Source organism: Pristis pectinata, chromosome 25, assembly GCF_009764475.1.
Source record: "Pristis pectinata isolate sPriPec2 chromosome 25, sPriPec2.1.pri, whole genome shotgun sequence".
In the NCBI taxonomy this organism is placed as follows: domain Eukaryota; kingdom Metazoa; phylum Chordata; class Chondrichthyes; order Rhinopristiformes; family Pristidae; genus Pristis; species Pristis pectinata.
This window is the reverse complement of record NC_067429.1, coordinates 19,652,828-19,674,664: the sequence shown is the minus strand read 5'-3', so window position 1 is coordinate 19,674,664 and position 21,837 is coordinate 19,652,828. Positions and strand designations below refer to the sequence as shown.

General features: G+C 40.6%; 1 protein-coding gene across 1 annotated transcript in view; it reads left to right on the top strand.

Moving 5' to 3' along the window:
* LOC127582834 (SWI/SNF-related matrix-associated actin-dependent regulator of chromatin subfamily D member 2-like) overlaps positions 1–21,435 on the top strand; it is a 42,289-nt gene extending 20,854 nt beyond the window's left edge. The window contains 5 exon segments of the mRNA XM_052038400.1: positions 1,234–1,331; positions 2,522–2,657; positions 10,892–11,014; positions 14,419–14,520; positions 16,766–21,435. Of these exon segments, the coding sequence (XP_051894360.1) occupies positions 1,234–1,331; positions 2,522–2,657; positions 10,892–11,014; positions 14,419–14,520; positions 16,766–16,819 (513 nt within the window). The 3' untranslated portion in view covers positions 16,820–21,435.
* Positions 21,436–21,837: the final 402 nt, after the last annotated feature.

The window sequence follows — 21,837 nt, the reverse complement described above, 5'->3', positions numbered from 1 at the left end:
AGGAGAGGCTTAAGGTGCTAGGGCTTTATTCACTGGAAAGGAGGAGGATGAGAGGAGACATGATAGAGGTATATAAAATATTGAGAGGAATAGATAGACAGTCAGCGCCTCCTTCCCAGGGCACCAATGCTCAAGACGAGAGGTCATGGCTTTAAGGTTATGGGTGGGAGGTTCAGGGGAGATGTCAGAGGGAGGTTTTTCACCCAGAGAGTGGTTGGTGCATGGAATGCACTGCCTGGGGTGGTGATGGAGGCAGATACATTGAACAGGTTCAAGAGCTTGTTGGATAGGCATATGGAGGAATGTGAGATAGAGGGATATGCGGGAGGAAGGGGTTAGGTAGTGTGAGGGTGGTCTGATGGACGGCACAACATGGTGGGCCGAAGGGCCTGTTTTGTGCTGTATGGTTCTTTTCCCAAAGTCTGGCACTATGGCCAAAGGTTAGACGGTCTATTCTTTGGGCCTTCTGGTGTCACACTTGATTTGGGTTGATTGCTCTCAAAGTCTCTGCATCATCATACACTCACGATCATTGAAATTAGGAATTTAGTCTAAATGGAATTGCATAGTTTGCTGTTCTGTACCTCTCCTTGAGGTTCTTTTACAAATACAAATATAATTGGTTTTATGCAAATAGAATTCTTTTACGACCCAAGTTCTATTCTTGCCGCTGTCTGTAAGTAGTATGTACATTCTCCCCACGTCTGCATGGGTTTCCTCCGGCTGCTCCGGTTTCCTCCCACATTCCAAAAAGACATACAGGTTAGGAACTGTGGGCACGCTATGTTGGCGCCAGAAGAGTGGCGACACTTGCGGGCTGCCCCCAGCACATTCTCAGTAGCACAAAAAGACTGTGTGTTTTGATGTACATGTGACTAATAAATATGTTATTTAGTACTGTAGTCTCGTGCTGTATTAGGTTGATTTGGACAGTTAATATCAAATAATTAAGTGACTCCTGAAATGTAGTTGTTAAACACAGAATTATGTAGGAGTCCATTTCAGTCCCAGGAGGAATTCTAGCTCGGAAATAACACCAGTGATTCAGATTAGTTTGTTGTCAGCTACACAAGGGTGCAATGAAGTTCCTTGCTTGCGTGAAGCTCGCGTAGTATTATCACAATGCCTTGGTGGCTCAGTTGATTAAAAACACTGAGATCACCGATGTGATCCTCACATAGTTAGTGTCTCTGTATCACCAGCTTCTCTGTTAACAGTGAATCTCTCTTTTAGATATTTAACTGCATGCGGATGAAATTTACTGAAATTCCAATAAAACTGGCTGGTCTCCTACAGCATCCAGACCCCATCATTATCAATCACATGATTAGGTAAGAACTGTTGGTGTTCCGGTTTTCAGAGGCAGGGTCTTGTGGAATACTTAGTTCATCAGTGAAGTGATGGCTTAAATATTCATCGGTTATTAACTTTGTTTTTTTTGAAAACTAACAAGAGTCCTGAGATGTATCTGCCAATTTAGTAAGAGCTAGTTGCTGATGGACAGAGAGACAGCAAGAATAATAGACCTGCATTTATATATTGCCCTTCCTGTCTTCCTAGTCACCCCAAAGCACCTTACAGCCACTGAGTGTGTGAGTGTAGCCGCTGTTATTATTGTTGGAAATTTGACAGCTAATGTCTCGCCAAGAGAGATGTGGTAACAACTAATCAGCATCAATAATGTTGATACGTATTAGCCAGGACACTGGGATAACTGTGCTGCTCCTCCGGGTAAGAGTGCTGTGGGAGTTTTACATTCAACTGAGAGGGCAGATGGGGTTTAATATCCCATTCAAAAGACAGCTCCTCCAGTTGTACAGCAATCGCTCAGTGTGGCACTGGGTACACCAGCCAGAATATTCAGCTCAATTCTCTGGAAGGGGGCTTGTACCAACAACCTAATGACTCAAAAGGGAGGGGGAAAGGAATTGTCTACGCTACAAGGATCATAAGAAACTATTAGAAGGTCAGAGGGATGGGTTGATCTGCTAGACGGTCAGTAATTGAACGTTGCCACTGGATGGAGAAATATACTGAGTGCCCACATATAGTGGGGTCGTGGGATAAATGTGAAAATGTATCAGTGCTGGAATCACTGCGAGCTTTCAGGTTGTCATTCCCACCCAACAGATTGTGCATGGTTTTGATACAAACAATTCTTCATGAATATAATGCAGCTTCCCCGATGAATTGGATCAGTACTCTGTTCAATGAGATCCAACCACTGATGTGACTACATACTCATACTATTAAAAGAGTGGCAACTAATTCTAGTGGAAATCCAGTCAGGACATTCCTATGATGTCATAACTTGCATCAATGTAGTGTAATATACAGTTGGTAATTGGGTTGGATAATGCGCACTCATTGACAGTGAAATCTCCATTGGTACAAGGTAGTGCAGGAAGTGAACTGAATTTACATAGTGGGCTGTGCTGTAGGAGCGACTGGTTACAATAATGCAGAAACTGTATTAGTGACTAGATGAAGTAATAGAATTCTTATCTTGCATTAACTACAGTGTGGATCCGAGTGATCAGAAGAAAACTGCTTGTTACGACATCGATGTTGAGGTTGATGACCCTTTGAAGAGCCAAATGAGCAACTTCCTTCTTTCAACAACCAATCAGCAGGAAATTGCAGTCCTGGATGTTAAGGTAAACCATTGAGGCCAAGGAATGTCAAGCACTTCTTGATTGATTGAGGTGAAGGAGCAATTTTCTCTCAAATGCTTTAGGTGCCAAGGGATCCCCGAGATGGGGTCTTGAGCAGCAATGATGCTTGTGCCAACATTTAGTACAAGAACCATTCTGGGACAAAAGTATATTAGGAATCACTGGATAAATTTTAAGTGTCTGATTGACAATTAATTTGCATAATTAAAGACACTGCAGGGTATTTTAGCGGCTAGTGCTTCAATTTATGTCCTCTCCTAACACTGATCAGCTGAACCAGAAGAAGAGGATTTTGAGCACTGTTTTATGGATTGCTCAGCTTTCTCTTTGTGAAGCAGATTTCCTGGAACAGTTTGTCAAAGCTTCGGCAATAGTTTCATCAACCTAATTCTGGAAGTTCTGTGTGAATTTCTTCTAAAGTGAGAGTGCTGTGTTGCTCCACTTTATTGGATACTTTACAGGAATCACAGTATAACAGGATTTCTCTTTGGTCAGCAGTAGAAAGCAAAGCCAGGCAGACCAGCATTGGCTGTTGGACAATTCGGGAGGAATAGGACGAATAGGTTCCTTCCCTCACCCTTGCCTCCACTGCTCAGATACAGGATCCCAGCCTCTTCTGGACCTCCTTAACCATGCGTCCATTGAGTCCCCTCGCTCATTCCCTGCACCATCCTGAAATGTGCAGTTAGGTGTCGGCTTGAGTACTCCACACCTTCAGTGAAAGCCGGCCCATGGAAATTACGTGGAAAAATTCATCTTCGACTGTTGAAGGTGACTACAAGTGGCAGCTGACTCCCGCACACACTGACCACTGGCCCCAAAGTCACACCTTTTCTCCCTACATATTTCCACAGAAGTTGCTTTAAAATGACACTTGCATGGTAAACCTGTTTTGATATCTCCCAATTTAAGTTCAAATTATAGTAATCAGCCTTCAGCTCTAACACTGCATGTGAAAACCAGATTTGTTATCAGCACACCTCACATTTAGCACGTGTTTATACTCTTTGGCCAAAATGGAACAAATTCCAGATCTGCTCAGTGGATGAAGCTTACTGCTTTCAGAACTTTAAATCAGTGGTCTTTTGTGTTGGATTCCAGGCCCTTTAGTCTGTCAGTCCTACTTGTGTGAACTACTTTACAGAATCACAACACAGGGATTTTGCCGTGATACTTTTGTCTTGGATTTTAGCTTACTATGGCAATTAATTCTATCACGGTACACAGGAGGATTACACACCAGTTTCAGCCACTGAAAATCACCCCATTCTAAATTGGCACTTCATTGGCACTAACAGTTAGTCACTTTGCCTAAAGATGGATGATCAAAGGAAGAGGTAAGTCATTCAATTCAATTATGTTCACAAAGACACCGGTAGAAGCAACTATTGGAATAACCTGGAAAACATTCTCTGAAATAAAAATTAAATATTGTTTGTGCTGGTAATCTGAAATAAAAACAAGAATGCTGGAAATGGTCAGCAGGTTGGGCATTACCTATGGGGAGAGGACCAGAGTGTAAGATGAATGACCTTTCATCAGAATGAGGAAAAGTTGGTGATAACCAGCCTTTAAGATGCAGAAAGAGGGGAAATGCAGGAGAAATCAAAAGGGAAAAAAAAATCTGTGATAGGATAGATTGTTAACTGACTAAAGGTGAACAGAAGTGACCAGAGAAATAAAGACTCAAGAGATTGTTCTATGGGGTTTCTCAAGTTGTGCATCTACCTTCAACAGGGCAGAAATATTTGAATGAATTTAATAATACAAGATGGTAATTTGTCCAAAGTATTAGGACTTGGAAGTACTGGATCGTGCTTCAGAAATTTAATGTATTTTCTTAACAAGTTAATCATTATTACTGAAATAGGTTAGCATGTGGAGAGAACTCACTGGAATTTCAGAAGTTATATAGCAAACAAGTTTCAAAATGTTTTTGGGCATAATGACAATCGGGATTTATATTCACGTAGCACCTTTTAATGTGGCAACATGCCCCAACGCACTGCATAGGGACATGTATCAAACATTATTTGATACCAAGCTACGTAAGGAAATAATTGGGTAGCTGGTCTGTGAGGTAGATGGAGAAGATAATTGTCAGGGACTTGTAACTAACATTTTGCAGTGAGTCTGCTATTGCTTACAGAAATTAGTAATGATTTTGAGGAATATTTTTGCTAAAATACACAAGGTATAAAGACATCAAAAAGTGCAGCCACATGTACTGCAGGAGAGATTGATATTACTCAGTGACATGGACGTGATATGTTAAGGAATGGCAAAGTAAATGTAACATATGTATAAGGTAATAAGGAAACAAGTTCTCAAAAACTGGCAATAGTAATTTTTATTCATTATTACTTTCCGGGATCAGGACATTTATTCGCCTTGAGATAGTGGCGGTGAGCCATTGTGTTGAATCACTGCAGAATCTTCTTCTGATGAAGGTACCCCCACAATGGTGTTGGGTAGGGAGGTTCTGGACTTGGAAATGTATCACTGTCCTCCATTATCATCGGGTCCATGTTGGGATGCCTGCAATTTGAAAGGGAACTGCAGGTGGTGATATTTCCCTACTCCTGCTTTTCTCATCCTCCTTGTCAATGGTAGTCAACAGGTCTGGCAGCAGATGTTGGAGTAGACAGTAAATATTTGGTGCATTTAGTAGATGGTGTGAACTGCTGGAAGATGGAATGTAGTGAGTGAGCTGGCAGTCAGACGGGCTGCTTTGACTGGGGTGACATGCAACCAGGCCAGTGGAGAGTATTCTGTCACCCTCCTGTTTGTAGATAGGGGAAAGGTTTTGGGATGTCAAGAGTTGAGACACACACTGCAGGATTCCTAGCCTCTGACCTGCTCTCGAAGCAATGTTGTTTGTGTGGCTGATCCATTTAAATTTCTGCTGATGGTTCACTCCCCAGGACATTGATGGAGGAGCACTCAACAATGGTTGTGCCTTTTAAATGTTAATGGCAGGTGATTAGACACTCCATTTGCAGGTGGACATTGCCTGGCATTTACATTGCTTGCCACTTACTAGGCCAGGCCTGGATGCTGTCGTGGTCTTGTTAAATGTAGGCATGAACTTAATTTACTGAGAAATGGTAAATGTAACTGAACAGTGTGCAGTTATTGCCACAATTGACCTTTTGGTGGAAGGAAGGTCATTGATCAACAATACAGTTAACAATGGTTGGGCTTAGATGCTGTCCTGATCTGCAGTATCTGAGGCTGTGATGGCTGAACCATCTTCCTGTAAAGTAAGACTCCAGCCACTGGAGTTGTTTCCCCTTGTAAAACCAAGGTAAATGGGAACCAAGGATTCCTAGATTCCACAGTCAGTCAAATTCGGCCTTGGTGTCAAAGCTGGTCAGGCCCACCTTTCCTCAGGGAATTCAGCTTTATTGTCCATGTTCAGACCCAAACTATAATGTGGTTGGAACTTTTAGTATTCCTGGGCAAACCCAAACAAAGCATCAGTGAGCCAGCCATAGGTGAGTAAGTCCCGTCAATAACACTGTCAGTGATACCTCCTGACACATTGATGACAGACAGCATTCCGGGTTGTATTTAGTCACTTTGACAGGTGAGAGAATTTAACTGAGACCATCGTGTTAGCCAGTTGTCAGTGAGGGCAGGTTGTAAATTTAACTGGTTTATTGAATACCTGCATAGCACAAAACAAAAATGCCTTTTTGAATTTGCAGTTAGTCTATAATTGATGCACCATAGAATCAGAAAAAAAATTATGACATAGGAGGCGGCCATTCGGCCCATTGTGTTAATGACAGTCAAAAGAGACACACCCAGCCTAATCCTAGCTTCCAATGCTTGATCTTTAGCCCTGCAGGTCATGGCTCTTCAAGTAGACCTCCAGGTAATGTTTAAATGTGTTGAGGTTACCCACTTTCAGTCAGTGAGTTCCAGACTCCCAGCCTCTGGGTGACTGACCTTTCCTCATCTACCCTCTAATACTTCTAACAACTACTTTAAATATACACCTCCTGGTTTTTGACACCTCTGCCAAGGGGAAAAAGCTCCTTTCTGTTTACCATATATATAAAAAGGGATTTAGACGTCTCAATAAGTCTATCCTCAGTTTCCTTCGCTTATCCAATAGTCCTCACAGCTACAATTTTTTCAGTCCCGGCAGCATCTTTGTAAATCTCCTCTGCAATGAAATCACATTCTTCCTGTAATCTGGTGACCAGAACTGCATGCAGTGTTTGAAGTATTGCCTGACTAGTGTTGTTGTACACTGTTCTAGCATAACCATACTGCTTTCTATTCCATTTCTTGGTCATTAAGGGAAAGTATTCCATCTGCCTGGTAACCACTTATCACTATCCTGCTACCTGCCCTGTGGATGCCAAGATCCCTCTGTTCTTCCACACCAGTACAAACCCATGCCTGTTTTGCATTTTGCCAAATGCTTTATTTCACACGTATGAGTAAAATTCTACTTGCTATTTATCTGCTCGACTAATCAGACTGTCTTTCCTTTTTAATATCAACAACACGGCCAATATTTGTCTCCTGTGCAAATTCCTTTTAACACATCGCCTATTTTTGGGTCTAAATCAATGATGCATATTGCCAAAAGCAAGGGTCCACTGACTGCAAAGCCTATTGGAATCTCACTGGTATCAGCCTTCTCGTCACAAGACCACCCATCAATCATTACCCATACGCTACGAGCAGCTTGCAGAAATATGACGAGGGTTGGGAAGCTGCAAAACTGAGTGAGTTTTCAATAACGTTGGTTCAAAGGAGGAAGTGAGTCAATTTCTTAATTACAAAGGTGTAGTTGAGATTGTTAATGAGAAGTGGTATTAGTTGAAAGGAGTGGAGAGTTGGATTGTACTAGGCTGTGTAGCTTAGCTCTGCCTGTAGCAGTCCAGAAACTATATGTGTGCTGTGTCCTGAATACTCTTTCCCTGTCATTATCAACTTCATGGAGTTGTATGGAACAGAAACAGGCCCTGTGACCTCCAGTGTTCACATTGACCATCAACCACCCATTTGCACTGATCCCATTTCACACTCCTAACATTCCCCTAAGTTTAAAGTGGCCAGTTAACCTGCTCATCTTTGGGATGTGGGAGGAAACCTCCTGAAGTCACAGGGAGAACTGGTCACTGGAACTGTGAGGCAGCAGCTGTACTACTTGCACCATTATGCAGCTGGAGTCTGTGACTGTGACTATGACTCTTCCCTGGAAGCATTTATAGCACTTCCATTTCTCTTAATGATGCAGTATATCAAAGCAGCTCTAAAGATATTCAAGGTTCCTTATTAAATGATAGATCATTAATTACCTTCTAATTTAGTGGCATCATTGGGGAGCATCTGTTGACATGGCACATTGGTGTTTACTTTTTCTAAATCATTTACCTCTTGGTGTGATATGGGTGGTGTTAAGCAATTAGTGCTGAATTTGAGTAGTTTTGGTTCGATAGATTCAAAGAGAACAATGTTTAGAGACTAGAGCCTTCGCCAACATCACATTTATATATTTTAATTGATTTATCATCAGCTATTTCAGTGGATCTTTTTTCCAGCTACCAATAAATTATCATTTATTGGAAAATTAATCTGAATTTTGGTATGTAGGGGCAGCTGTGTGATGGGGAAAGAGTTGAGCTTGGTTTAGGTTTCTTCTTGAGATCTGCCTTGCTTTCATATCAAGGGATTATGGCAACCGTGAGTTCACTGCAAGGTAGTGGCTGTGATTATCCCGGGCCGTGCTGAGCCTGCTGTGAGAGGCAGAGTAATCTCTGTTGTAGAAGCAGCAAATGATGGAATTAAACAGAAAAAGGCATCAGCATCGACTAATGAAAAGATGTGCCAGCATTTCCAGTGCAGACTGCAAACTCCCCCGAGGCCTTGAATATCGTTTTTCTTTCTATATAAATAATTTGTGTCTACCTGGAACTGCTTTTTACAAATAAGCAAATTAGACTCTAATCAAAAAATGGATACACCAAAGGTATTTCATGTCCACTTTTATGTTTAGCTTTCCAAACAGGAAAACCAAGATTCTTAATCTCCGATTATTCTCCAATAATTCTGGTTTTCCTGCTCCATTGAGGGCTTGTTGAAGGAGGAAGACTTAAAGGGAGGGAGTTTGCTGTTAAACCTGATCTGATGGCAGTTTGCAAGACCTGCTGAAAGCAGAATCTCTGTTGCTTTTGCCTCTCTGCACATCTAGCCCTATATATCAGAGTGCCCGTTAATAGCAGGAGGGCTGAGCTTTGCTATTGGTGCCTTTTTTTTAAAAAAAAAACACGTTGAAATGGATTAGGGAATCCAGTTAAACCACCATCAAGAATTGAAGGCTCAAAACACCTTTTTGTCCTTTTTATTTAGAGCATCATTCCCAGTTCAGAACCCAGCCAGAGGAAGATTTGCTAATGGAGATAGAATTCTCATTGCAGTTACTGTTTCTTGGTCTGTGCAAGTTTGTGCAAGCACAAGCAAGAGTCTGCAGAGCTGTCCATCTTAAATCAACAAAGTTTACTGTCATATTATAGTGCTGCTAAGAATGTACATTCCAAAGCTGATCACCTAGGTATATTTGTTAATGACATGGTGATGCAAAAGAAACATCGTGGACATACCAAGTCCTTTACAGAATACCTTTATGTTGAAGATTGTGAAAGTATGAGTGTGCAACGTTTTTCATTCTGGTTATTTTTACAAATCTTTTTAAAGAGTTTACTTTGTATATCCTTGCTGGGTATTGTTTGTTAGCAAAAAGCATGTTTTTTTTTTACTTGGCTCTTGTTTAATCTCAGTCAGTACTGTCATAATTACACTTTGAACCTCCCATTCTCAATTATACCTCCTGCAGTACAGTAAAACAATTCTGTAAGTAAATATGCAGGCAATATACGCACAATACTGTAGATTATGGGTCTACAGAAGAATGATAAAGGTTTTACAATTCGGTGTTCATACCACACATGCACTAAACTTTGGCTACCATGCTTATATGGATGATGTATGTGCATTGGAAAGGATATAAAAGAGCAATATAATCAATTAACAGCAAGTGTAAAGCTTGGAGTAAAGACTAGAGAAGCTTCGGTTTTGTGGCATGGAAATTTGGGACTCATCAAAAGCATAGAGAGTGTTAAATAGTTTAGGTAGGCTGAACCCAGAATATTACCTCAGACGACATCAGGAGAGTAGAGCCAGGAATTTGATGAAGAAAAGTTTAAAACAGATAGTGGAAGGTATTCTTCCTTTAAGGGATGATAAGTGTTTGAAACCTACCTGGGAACAAGCTCTGTACTTTTACATCAAACTATTTTTAAACAAAGGAGTTATTCAAAAAAATAGTTTGATGTTAAAGTATAAGAGCTTCTATATCCTTGGGCCTGAATGGTCTCGTATCAATTATGTTCTGACTGCTGCCCCTGTCGTGTCTATGATGCAAAGCCCTGAGGAATGAAGCCCAGTTTCATGCCATTATTGTGATCACTTGTCTATGATGATATTAATGTGCTCCAATAGACTTGTAAGAGTAAAAATCGGTGCTCTAAACAAATCAAAAATGTATTAATGAGGTTAGTTTAAGAAAGACTGCCAGAAGAATTATTGTTCCCTTGGTTAGTGGAACAGATTTCTGAAAGTTTTGACAATTAGCCCTTTTAAAAGATGAGAAGATCTCTAAGAAAATCAGAGTCTATAAGAGTAAGTATAGAAGTAGATTAATCTGAACTTTGTTATATAGAGACAACAATGTCCTAAGAAATATTTGGCTTTTGCTGTCTTAAAGATCTTACACTGTAGCACAAGAAATGAGCAAAATTAAAAATTACTGACTTGCACACAAACATGCCAAAATGTTTCACTAATGTTTGATCAGATGTTAAAATTTTTAAAGTTTTAAAATTTTATTTACAGCATGCTAACAGGCCCTTCTGGCCCAATGAGTCCGCGCCACCCATTTTAAACCCCCATATTAACCTACCCGTACATCTTTAGAATGTGGGAGGAAACCGGAGCACCCGGAGGAAACCCACGCAGACACGGGAGAACGTACAAACTCCTTACAGACAGCGACAGGAATCGAACCCCGATCGCTGGCGCTGTAATAGCGTCGCGTTAACCGCTGCGCTACCGTGCTGCCCACTGATCTGTTCTGATGGATTGTGAAGATTCTGAAAATATTTGAAATGATAATTAGCAGATGTGTTACTTTCTAGATTCATGACACAATTGAATCTATCAATCAGTTGAAGATACAACGTGACTTCATGCTAAGCTTTAGCAACCACCCTCAGGAGTTTATTCAGGACTGGATAAAGTCACAGTGTCGTGATTACAAGGTAAGAATGCTAATGGCGAGAAGAATCACTTTCATTTTATACATTGAGCTGTGACTTGGTAAGATTCTATGAACAGATAACCACCGATAAGGCCAGTAGCTAAAGCAATTACCAGGGTTTGCTGTTTGCTTCCTTGGCACCTTTATGAACCCAGATTGCAAACTACACACACTTTGGTCACTTTTAGGAAGACTAATCTCTTGTGCCCTCCAAGATGGGACCCAAAATAATCTACACTAAAAAATATTTAAATAGTGTAATAATTCTTCTCATGGCGACAACAAGAAAATGCAGATGCTGGAATCTAGAGCAAAAAACAAACTGCTGGATGAACTCAGCAGGTCAAGCAGCATCTGTAGAGGCAGAGAGATGGTTGATGTTTTGGTTTAAGATGCTGCATCAGAACTTAATACAGGGTCTCGACCTAAAATGTCAACCATCCCTGTTCTCTCCAGGTGTTGCCTGACCTACTGCATTCCACCAGCAGTTTGTTTATCACAATAATGCTTCTAAGCCTTGCTTTCCTTGAAGTATAGGTTTTTGTTGCTGACATTGGGGGGAGATTATGTAAAGAATCAAGGTTAAGCACTGGTAATTGGGCTCTTCCGTACACAGCCCTCAAGTCCTCAACCATTTGAGTTATTCTGTTTCCCCTAAATATCTTTGACACTCCTGATTTGTTTAGATAATTTTGAAACACAAACATTTCAAATAACTTTGGAGTGATTTTTAAACTTGAGCCATATGTTTCAACTTGTGTGGCTTTTCCATTTAAATGGTCTAATGAAAAATCCTCATCTAGTACGTACCCATAGTGTTACATTGCAACAGACACACACAACATGCTGGAGGAACTCAGCAGGTCGGGCAGCATCCATGGAGGGAAATAAACAGTTGACATTTCAGGTCGAGACCCTTCATCAGGACTGGAAAGGAAGAGGGCAGAAGCCAGAATAAGAAGGTCAGGGGAGGGGGACGAGCACAGGCTGGCAGGTGACAGGTGAGAGGGGGGGGAGGGTAGGTGGGTGGGGGAGGGGGGATGAAAGGGAGTGATGCAGATAGGTAGAAGAAGCAAAGGGCTGAAGAAGGAGGAATCCAGTAGGAGAGGGCTGTAAACCATGGAATAAAGGGAAGGAGGTGGGGAATAGATGGGCAGGTCATGAGACAGGGGGTGGAAAAGGGAGGGGGTGAGGGGGCCAAGAGGGAAAACAAAGTGGCTGGGGGGGAAGGGGGGGAGAAGGGAAAGATATTGTTCCCAGAACTTTGAATCACTTCAATATCCAAAAACCACCAACTTCAATTATACCTTTTAACATAATAAAACATCCCCAGGCATTTCACAAGCACTATCAAACAAAAAACCAAGCTACAGAAGATGACATTGAAGACCAATGACCCAAGCACCCGATAGATTTTCAGACTTTCTTTTAAAAACAAAAGGAACGAGAGACAGAGAGAAGCAACTCAGAAGGTTGAGGTCTGATAGCTGAAGGTAAAGTTCAAAGTCGACTTAATTGTCATGTGCATAAGTACATGTATGCACAGGTGCATGAAAAACTTGCAGCAGCATCACAGGTGCATAGCATCAGATACACAACATTCACAAGAAAAAGATAAATTAAGAACACAAATTATACAAGAAGGAACACAATTAGAACAAAAGAGAGTCCATTGTAGTGCAAAGTGATCAGAGTGGTCATGGTGTGGCCATACTGGGGCAGTGATTAGGGTTGTGCAGGTTGGTTCTAGAACCAAATGGTTGAAGGGAAGTAGCTGTTCTTGAACCTGGTGGTGTGGGACTTCGGGCTTCTGTACCTCCTGCCCAATGGTAGCTGCAAGAAGATGGTATGGTCCCGATGGTGGGTATCTTCGATGATAGATCTTGCTGCCTTGAGGCAACGCCTCATGTAGCTACTACCGATGGTGTGGAGGGATGTGCCCATGATGTATTGGGCTGAGTCCACTACACTCTGCAGCTTCTTGCATTCCAGTGCATTTGAATTGCCGTACCAGGCCATGATGCAACCAGTCAGGGTACTTTCAAGAGTACGTCTGTAGAAGTTTGTTAGAGTGTTCAGCGATGTGCCAAAACTCCTTAAGCTTCTAAGAAATTAAAGATGCTGGCACGCCTTCCTTGTGATCGTATCTACATGGAGGGCCTAGGACAGGTCATCCGATATGTTAGCGCCCAGGAATTTAAAGCTGCTGGCTCTGTCCACTGCTCATTTTCCCCCAATGCAGACTGGTGCACGATCACCCTCCCTCCCCCTTCCTGAACTCAACAATCAGCTGTTTAGTTTTACTGACATGAATATAGACATAGAACATAGAACAGTACAGCACATAACAGGCCCTTTGGCCCACATTGTTGTGCCGACATAGCTAATCCCTCCTACCTACGGAATGCCCATATCCCTCTATTTTCCTCTCATTCATGTGCCCATCCAAGCCCTTCTTAAAAGCTCCCAATGAATTTGCCTCCACCACATGGAGTGAGGGGTTGTTGTTGCAGCACCACTCAGCCAGGTGTCAGCAGAGGAACTAACCCCATGTGTTTTGAACATCACCATTAAAATCATGGAGATAATGTTATGGGTGGAGTATTAAGTAATTCAAGGCTTCCATCCCAATAGGAGCCCTACACCCAGTGAGGAATTTGGAAGTTCAGTTATCAAAAACCTCTTGGGCTTTTCTTTCTTTTCTTCCTTTATTCAATTTCTTTCCAATTTTAGCTAGGTTGGAATTTGGGGAAGGAGCTGCCCTGTCCTCAGTAAAACATTCCTCAAAGTTGGAGGAAACCAAGCAACCCGTAGCTTCTCGTAATTCCTGCTTTGGGCAGGTTATGGTTAAAAACTGGACGACACTGGAAAATCTGCTTACACATTAAACTTCAAATACCAGTGGCTCCAGCTGCATGCAGACTGGATTTGGTTCTTGGGTTTGCGCCTTCCAGGGAAAAGGGCACTTTGGTCCAGAACCTTGTTCAAATCTGAGAAGGCAAGAACAATGTTTTAAGTTTGGTCTTTGCCCTCATAAATACAATTCCAGCTCATTCGCACAGTAATAGTTTTAAAATTTACACTTTAAGGTTAAGATATCTTTATTAGTCACATGTACATCGAAACACAGTGAAATGCACCTTTTGCGTAGTGATTTTGGGGGCAGCCCGCAAGTGTCGCCATGCTTCTGGCGCCAACGTACCATGCCCACAACTTCGTAACCCATACGTCTTTGGAATGTGGGAGGAAATCGGAGCACCCGGAGGAAACCCACGCAGACACGGAGAGAATGTACAAACTCCTTACAGACAGTGGCCGGATTTGAACCCGGGTCGCTGGCGCTGTAAAGCGTTATGCTAACCGCTACACTCCTCTTTGTTTAATGTTCCTCTGTCCCAAATGCAGATAATGACCGATGTCATTGGGAACCCAGAGGAGGAGAGAAGGGCTGAGTTTTACCATCAACCTTGGACACAGGAAGGAGTTGGAAGATTCATCTTCTCAAAGGTACTGCCAATAATTTTTGTACAACTATCACTGCCTTTTTTCCTTTGTGGCACTCAGTGAAGTTTAGTGCTTTTACGGTAACCTTCTCTTTCCATTATTTTGCATAAATGGTGTCTTAACTGATGTGTTCAGATTTAGTATTGAGTCAACAGTGCCAGGAGTAAGATTTTACAAACACCCAGAATTGCCAAAACAAACAAAGCAAAAAATAGGCCACGGAGAGGAGAAAAGGCAAATATTGCTGCTGCAAATCTGAGATGAAAATGGAAGATGTTGGGACATTTAGCAGGTTAAGCAGTTACAGGAGCACAAGAAAGAGCATTAACGTGATGGGTCAATTGCCTTTTTTCATGAAAGGTCATCATGGATAGGAACCAAGCTCCCTTGGCTCCCGAGGACTAGATTGCTAAGTCTCTGGCCACAGTTCAGGTCTTCTGAAAGTTTGTGAACTGCAGAGAAAATGGGGCTGAAGTGAAAAAAATAAACCAGGTCTAGCAACTTTCCTTTTTCCACAGATGGTGGCTGATATCTGGACGATGCCACCAGAGGATGTGGTGGAATCGGATATAATAACTATATTGAAGAGTCATTTAGACAGGCACTTGAATAACCAAGACAGCAGGGTACAGAATTAGCGGGCAAGTGGGATAGGTGTCAATGGGCAAAAATAGTTGGCCTGGACATGAAGGGGCAAAGAGCTCGTTTCTGTGCTGTACAACTCAGACCTTGACTTTTTATTGTTTGCATCTAATTTTTCTGATTGGTTGCACAAGCTAGGAACAAAGCTAGTGTCACGTTCTTCTATTCTGGAACCTGGTGTTTGCTCAGCAGCACCCCTGAGACTGAGAGTTTCACGTGTGGAATTTGGGTGTCCACCCTGTCACTAATCCCTGCACAGAACACCATGTCACAGCACTCGTACACCTGCACCAATCTGAGTACAGTTAAGATTATTTTGGAATGTAGTGAGATCTGAATATCATGAAGTCTACTGCATGAGATCCAAGTGCTCGCATGTACAGGTCCAGCTTGCAAAGATGAGGAAGTCAGCTTTATATACTATTCTGCACATTGCTTTTGTCCCTTTCCTTAACATTTCAAACTGTAATGTTTCACTTGCTTCCTGAGGCTGCCTGGAAGTGTGTAAACTTAGATGACTGTTGCTACAGTCCAGTCATAGATGAGGTGGGGTTAGGTTTGGTAGTTTATCCAGCTCTACAGTGAAACAGAACCTGTTAGTAAAGACAGGGTAGCTCCAAATTATTTTTGTAAAGTGATTTTTGAGAGGAGTAAATGAACAGTAAGTATTGAGACCTTTTATATGTGGATAACCTTCATAAGTTTGATCCATAGAAGCCAAAATCAGAGGAGTGTAGCGGCTGCTTGGACGGTGAGTCACTACAGGAGTGTACCTTAGATCTCTCATTAATTTATTTGTTGCAGGATTTTTGCCATTTTAGTCCATGAATCCCAACTCTTGTAGTAAGTGAAGAACAAAGAAGCCAGTTGTGCTGCTGATTCCATTACTGGGAACCTGTTAATGACTTTATCAGAGGTTCCACAGGATGGGAAGAATGGAATATATCCATTAGCTATGTATTTCTTATGAAATGGCAGTTTGTTTTCTTTTTAATATTAGAACATCCCTCGTCGATAAGCATAGTACAGAACCACAGTACTTCCTGGATGACCTGTTCAGTATGGACTAGCATTAGAAATTTTACAGGAAAGTTGCTGACTGTTATGAAGACTTGAGTTAATTTACCAACGTACCACAAGAATGATTGACTTTTAATGCAGAGAAAATGGGCAAAGACCATGCTCTCCATTCATCTGGCTGATGGTCATTCACAAGGAGTTAGCCTTATGAGACTGGGTGGCAAAGAACTGGGAGTGGATGAGTTGCCCCGAACCCCAACAAGGAATGACATACAGTCCAGCTTGCGAAATGACAAAACCCTTAAGGACTCTAGGATACGAGTGCAAAATGTTTGTGTAATAGCACCCCCATTCCCCCTCCACTGTTTGCAAAGAGATGTTCTTTTAAGAGAGTCAACACAATGGCAGGGGTTCAGACTATGTAGGAAATATGCACAGGCTAGTTTCTTGTGTCAGAACTTCAAGGATTTTAGTTGGAATGGCAGGGGGCAGATGGCTGAGGCAGCAACAAAGCAAAATCAAACAATGCAGTATCAAATCAGGCACGCAGCAGTAAAAATATAATCTTGCTTATTTTTCTGAACAGGTTCAACAGCGCAGACAAGAACTGGAACAAGTACTGGGGATACGTTTCACTTAGATGCAATTGTGCCTCCCTTCCAAAGAACTGGAGCTTAACACTCACAATGTTACTTGCACTGCTTCTTTGACATCTGAGAACAGCCTGGCTGAATTACAAGTCACTAGCAGAGAAACTCCTTTTTTCCAGGGACATTCCGGCACTATTTTTGTAAAATCTTATAATTTTTTATAGAGAAAAGATAATTCAATACTTTTAGTGCAAAATCCACTCCCCTTTTCTGCAGTAACGATTCAGAGAGTTACTACCATTGGCAGAAATAAATTGTCTTAATTATTTTTTTTTGTAAAACTATCTAACAACTCAAGGGTGTTCACCCAACTTTTGATTATTTATAAATACAGTAATTTGTCTGAAAGCCCATAGTCCAAATCTGCCTTGAGGTTTACACATCTCTCTCTCTTCCCCCCCCCACCCCCCACCCTCTCCATTTTAAAAAGAGGTTGCACAATGTGAGTGACTTATTATAATGCCCCTCCCAGTGAAGCCATAGTAGACCAAAAGAACAGGATCATAGTTGTCCCCTAGGATATTGAAGGGTAACCTATCAAACATTATTTCTGATAGGTCCAGTACCATAAGGATGGAAACTGTATTGTTTTGTTGTAAGGCTCTCCGGCACTTACAAGCAATCGTAGTTTTGATTTAGATTGCAGTTATGCCTAGAAGTTCCTGTTTGTATTCTTGGTTTATGAATGCATTTTGCACTTGAATTAATATCATAATTTCTGGGCTACAGTGTATTTTTCCCATTTTAAATCTTTCAAAGTTTGAAGATGTGGAATTAGCACAAAATACTTTTTCATCTTTTCTGAGTATTATGGGAACATATGATTGGACCAAGCACTGTCACTCTCTGTAGAGTTCAGTCCCCTCAGTTTTAATCAATTTGGCTTTTCAAAAGATAGATTAGCAAACTGGAATTGGAACTGAATATTATAGCTTTGAGCCAAGGTGACAACAATCACATTTCTTGAAGGATTATTTCAATCTCTGGCAAAAGAATATGTATCCCATTACGTGGACCACTGGTCTGATCAGATTAGTGATAAAGATGCACATAACCCAATTTGTCTCCCTGCAGTGACAATCCAAATTGCATTGCTCTCAGAAAAGTACATCACATAGATTCTAGAGCTATATGCTGTGCCTTATTTCTTTATCAATATCCTGTAAACTGGTTTCTTACAAGGACATTTCTGTCAGTATGTTTAAAAATTGTGTTACAATTAAGACAGTAAAATGTACCACTGCAAAAATGGTTTGAATCCAACCCAAAATGCTGGTATCAGAAATAGCACAAGGGTTTTAGAGGGTGAACATTGCAGAGGGATGAATTTGAACAAATAGTTTTGAATTAGATACTCTGTGTGACTATTGTGAGATTGAGATAAACTGTATTTACTTTCCTCAAACTATCTAGGATACTGGATTTGGGATGGTTTGAACCTTGCATAATTATCATTTAAACATGTTTATCATTTGACAATGTACATTAAGGTAAATGGAGTTTTGCTGACAAATCTCTTGCAGCATTCTTGAAGGGATGTGTCATTTGGAGAATGCCATTTGTTCAAGCTAGCAAGGACCAATTTCCTCCAAAACACATGTTTCTGTGCATATATCCAATATCAAAATGATAATTAGATTCTAAACAGTTGCATAATGTGGAGAGTTATAAAATGTATCCTTGTAGATTTCGTCTTCAAAACTGTTTAATTACTTAAAACCACTATGTTGTGTTGGTGTTCAAACTCGAAACAATTTTCTTTAAAATGTCGAAACAGTGAAATTGGTTCTTTGAAATGGCAAATCACCAGAATAAATTTTAAACCCAAGAAAGACACTGAGAACACGTTGCCAGTGTCAGCGGAAGTGCAAGCACTATAGCAACGCAATTGTAATAAGAATTTAACTTGATTTTTAGGATTCTGCAACTCAATTTCAGATTTGTGTCCTGTTTTATGCAAAGAATAATCAAAATAAAGTTGGTCATATCAGAGCCATATGGAAAATAATGCAGTTAGAATGCACTAACCAAAGCACTGATGCTCAAATAATGGAGCATCTACTTTATTAAAGAGAACCTGCAACACTGCTTAGGTTCCGTTCCTGGCACAACTTAATACAATTCTGCAAAGAGGTGGATCCAAATGAGCTGAATAGGAATACTGATGAATGTTCCATAAAAATGGAATTGCAGTCTAATTTTGTGTCTGTATTAATTTCATTAGGAAATTTTAATCTAGAAAAAAAGTTGCTTTACAATAGTGTTGCACAGTTGCTTTTTTTTAATAAAAAAAGTTTGATTTCAGGAAGATGAAGCTTAAGGGTACGGAGGTGAATATTTCAGGTAAATTGCATTTTTAATTAAAATTGCTAAGTGCAAATTTAAATGTTTAATCTGAATTACAGATTTTGCAAAGATTTAGCTTTAAAGGTTTACAGTAATGATTGCTCTGTGTGAGTGTGGAGTAGTTTAGTATGGGTATTGAAATACAGGGAAATTGCTTTTGTGAGATTGTGATAATTTAGATGGCTGTGTGATAAAGGCATTATCTGTAGCAGGAGGGTATGTCTCTTAATTAACTGTTACCAGTCTTACACAAACATAATTAAACATCATAATCTACACTTCACACATAGCCTGTGACTCACATCAGCCTCGCTAAGACTGTCGGCTAGTTTCAGATAATAAATCTTCAAGGCACAGCTCGGTGTTTGGTCCATTGAATCCATGCCAACACCTTGCAGAGCACTCCATTCAGTCCCATTTCCCCATAGCTCTGCAAATTACTAGTACCTACTCAATTTCCTATAGAAATCTCCCATCTCTGCAGACTGAATTTCCAGCTAATCTATTTTAAATTACTTGGACAGTTTCAGCCTTTAATGAAATTCCTTATACTGAATAGAAACTTTTGTTGAAACTCCATAAACTACAAAAGCATATCTTATTTGCAAGTTCTGTGATCTAATTATTTGGAGGCATCTGGGGAAGCATGCATTTCGTTCCAATGAGCAAAGTAATTATGTTTTCCCTAATAAACTTTTTTAGGCAATTACAAAAGGGAAGGTTCACACAATTCGCTTCACCCTCACCAAATAACCCTTGCAGAATTATACCACATGGCATGGATGCTGCTCTTTAAAAAGAGCACTGGTTTCTTCTCCCACCCCACCCCCGTCCTGCCTAGTTAGTGGGAGTGCTACTCAGGATATTACCAAAGATCATTTTCCCTCCACCAAGGATACTAATTGAAGCTTCCACAGTACTTGATAATTTCAAACCATTGCTAATATAGACAGTAGAGCTGCTGCATTGCAGCTCCAGTGACCCAGATTCAAGCCTGATCTCCAGTACTATCTGGATTTGCATGTTCTCCCTGTGACCGTGTTGGTCTCCCCAGGTACTTTGTTTTCTTTTCACATCCCAACAAAATGGTTTGGTAGGTTAATTAGCCACTGTAGATTGCCTCTAGTGTGTCAGTGGTAGAATTTGGAGAACATTGATGGGAATTTGGGGAGAATAAAATGCAATTAGTGTAGGATCAGTGTAACTGGGTTGACGTGGGCTGAAGGGCCCATTTCTATGATGAACGTATATATGATTCAATATTTAAACTAAAATTGAAATAATCCATCTGTGCTATTTTAGTACTACGTTAGACATTTCAGCAATGTCCAGTCATTAGAATCATCCAACAAAACAGCCATTTCAGTTAGTGTGACTAAATACAAAAAAGCATTTGGAAGTTGCTCATCGAGCTGGCAGGGTGAGGTCGATCAACAGGTTAAAAAAGTAGGAGACACCAATAAGTTTCCTAACAGGTTCAGAGTTGAAGTGCAATTAACTGAATTACAGCACAAAAATATGACACTGGGATCAATGTTATAAAATATTTCCATGTGGAAAAATGTGACTGTAATGAGAGACATTCTTCCTGTTGTACATAACGTGCAGCCGATAGTGCAACAATTGTTTAAGTGATGCTTTACATGTTTATATTTACAGATTTTTTTAAATGTTTTTTATGCTTTTATATTCAATGCAGTGGTGTATAGGACCAAGGTACACAATATTTATACTGAGAATGCCTGTATTAATTAGGTACTGGGCTCAAGGTGAAATATTATTGGATGGAATATTGATGCAGTTTAAAAATTGCACAGCTTTGTAACTGGAGGAGGTTTAGCTGCCTTCCATTTCCAAAGAGCTCATTGTTCTTCTTAGCAAATGTGACCAAGGTAGCCACATTCTGATTTTACAACTATTTTATCATGCAGTAGTTTTAGGGAAGCACTAGCAAAACACTAGTTGATGGATTGCATTCCATCATTCAACACTTGGGAGCTCTGAAACCTTTATTAGGCAGCAGATATAAAGAGATTACAATGTTTTACTGGCTTATAGGAATTCAGTGCTTCAATGGAAAATATCATTTTTTAAAAAAAGACATTGCTCAATAGGTACAAAAATGATTAATTATATTTACATTGTAATTTGGTGTTTATTCCATTTGGGACCACATTTGTACCAGAACCAATACAAATTACACATGTACCAAGTTTTGCTGTAGAAGTTTTGTGTAGAAAATAAAGATAGTAAAGATCAACTTTTGTTTATTTCACTTTTTTTGGGTGTTGGGGGGAGGTGGTGGCAGAATACACAAGTCATTTCTGCAAGGGTTTTCCTACCATGCCCAACAAATGGCACATCTGGTACAGTCACTGCCTCGCAGCACCAGTGACTCAGGTTCAATCCTCACCTCTGGTGCTGTCTGTGTTGAGTTTGCACATTGTGCCTGTGACCACATGGGTTTCAACTGGTTTCCTCCCATGTCCCAAAAATGTGCAGATTGGTAGGTTAATCGGCTCACTGTAAATTACCTCTGATGGGGGAGGAGTGTGTGTGTTGGGGGAGAGAATGATGAGAATGTGGGGGGGGAAAAAAAACTGGTTAGGGTAGGATTAGTATAAAAAAAATGGGTGCTTGATTGTTGGTATGGTGTTAGTGC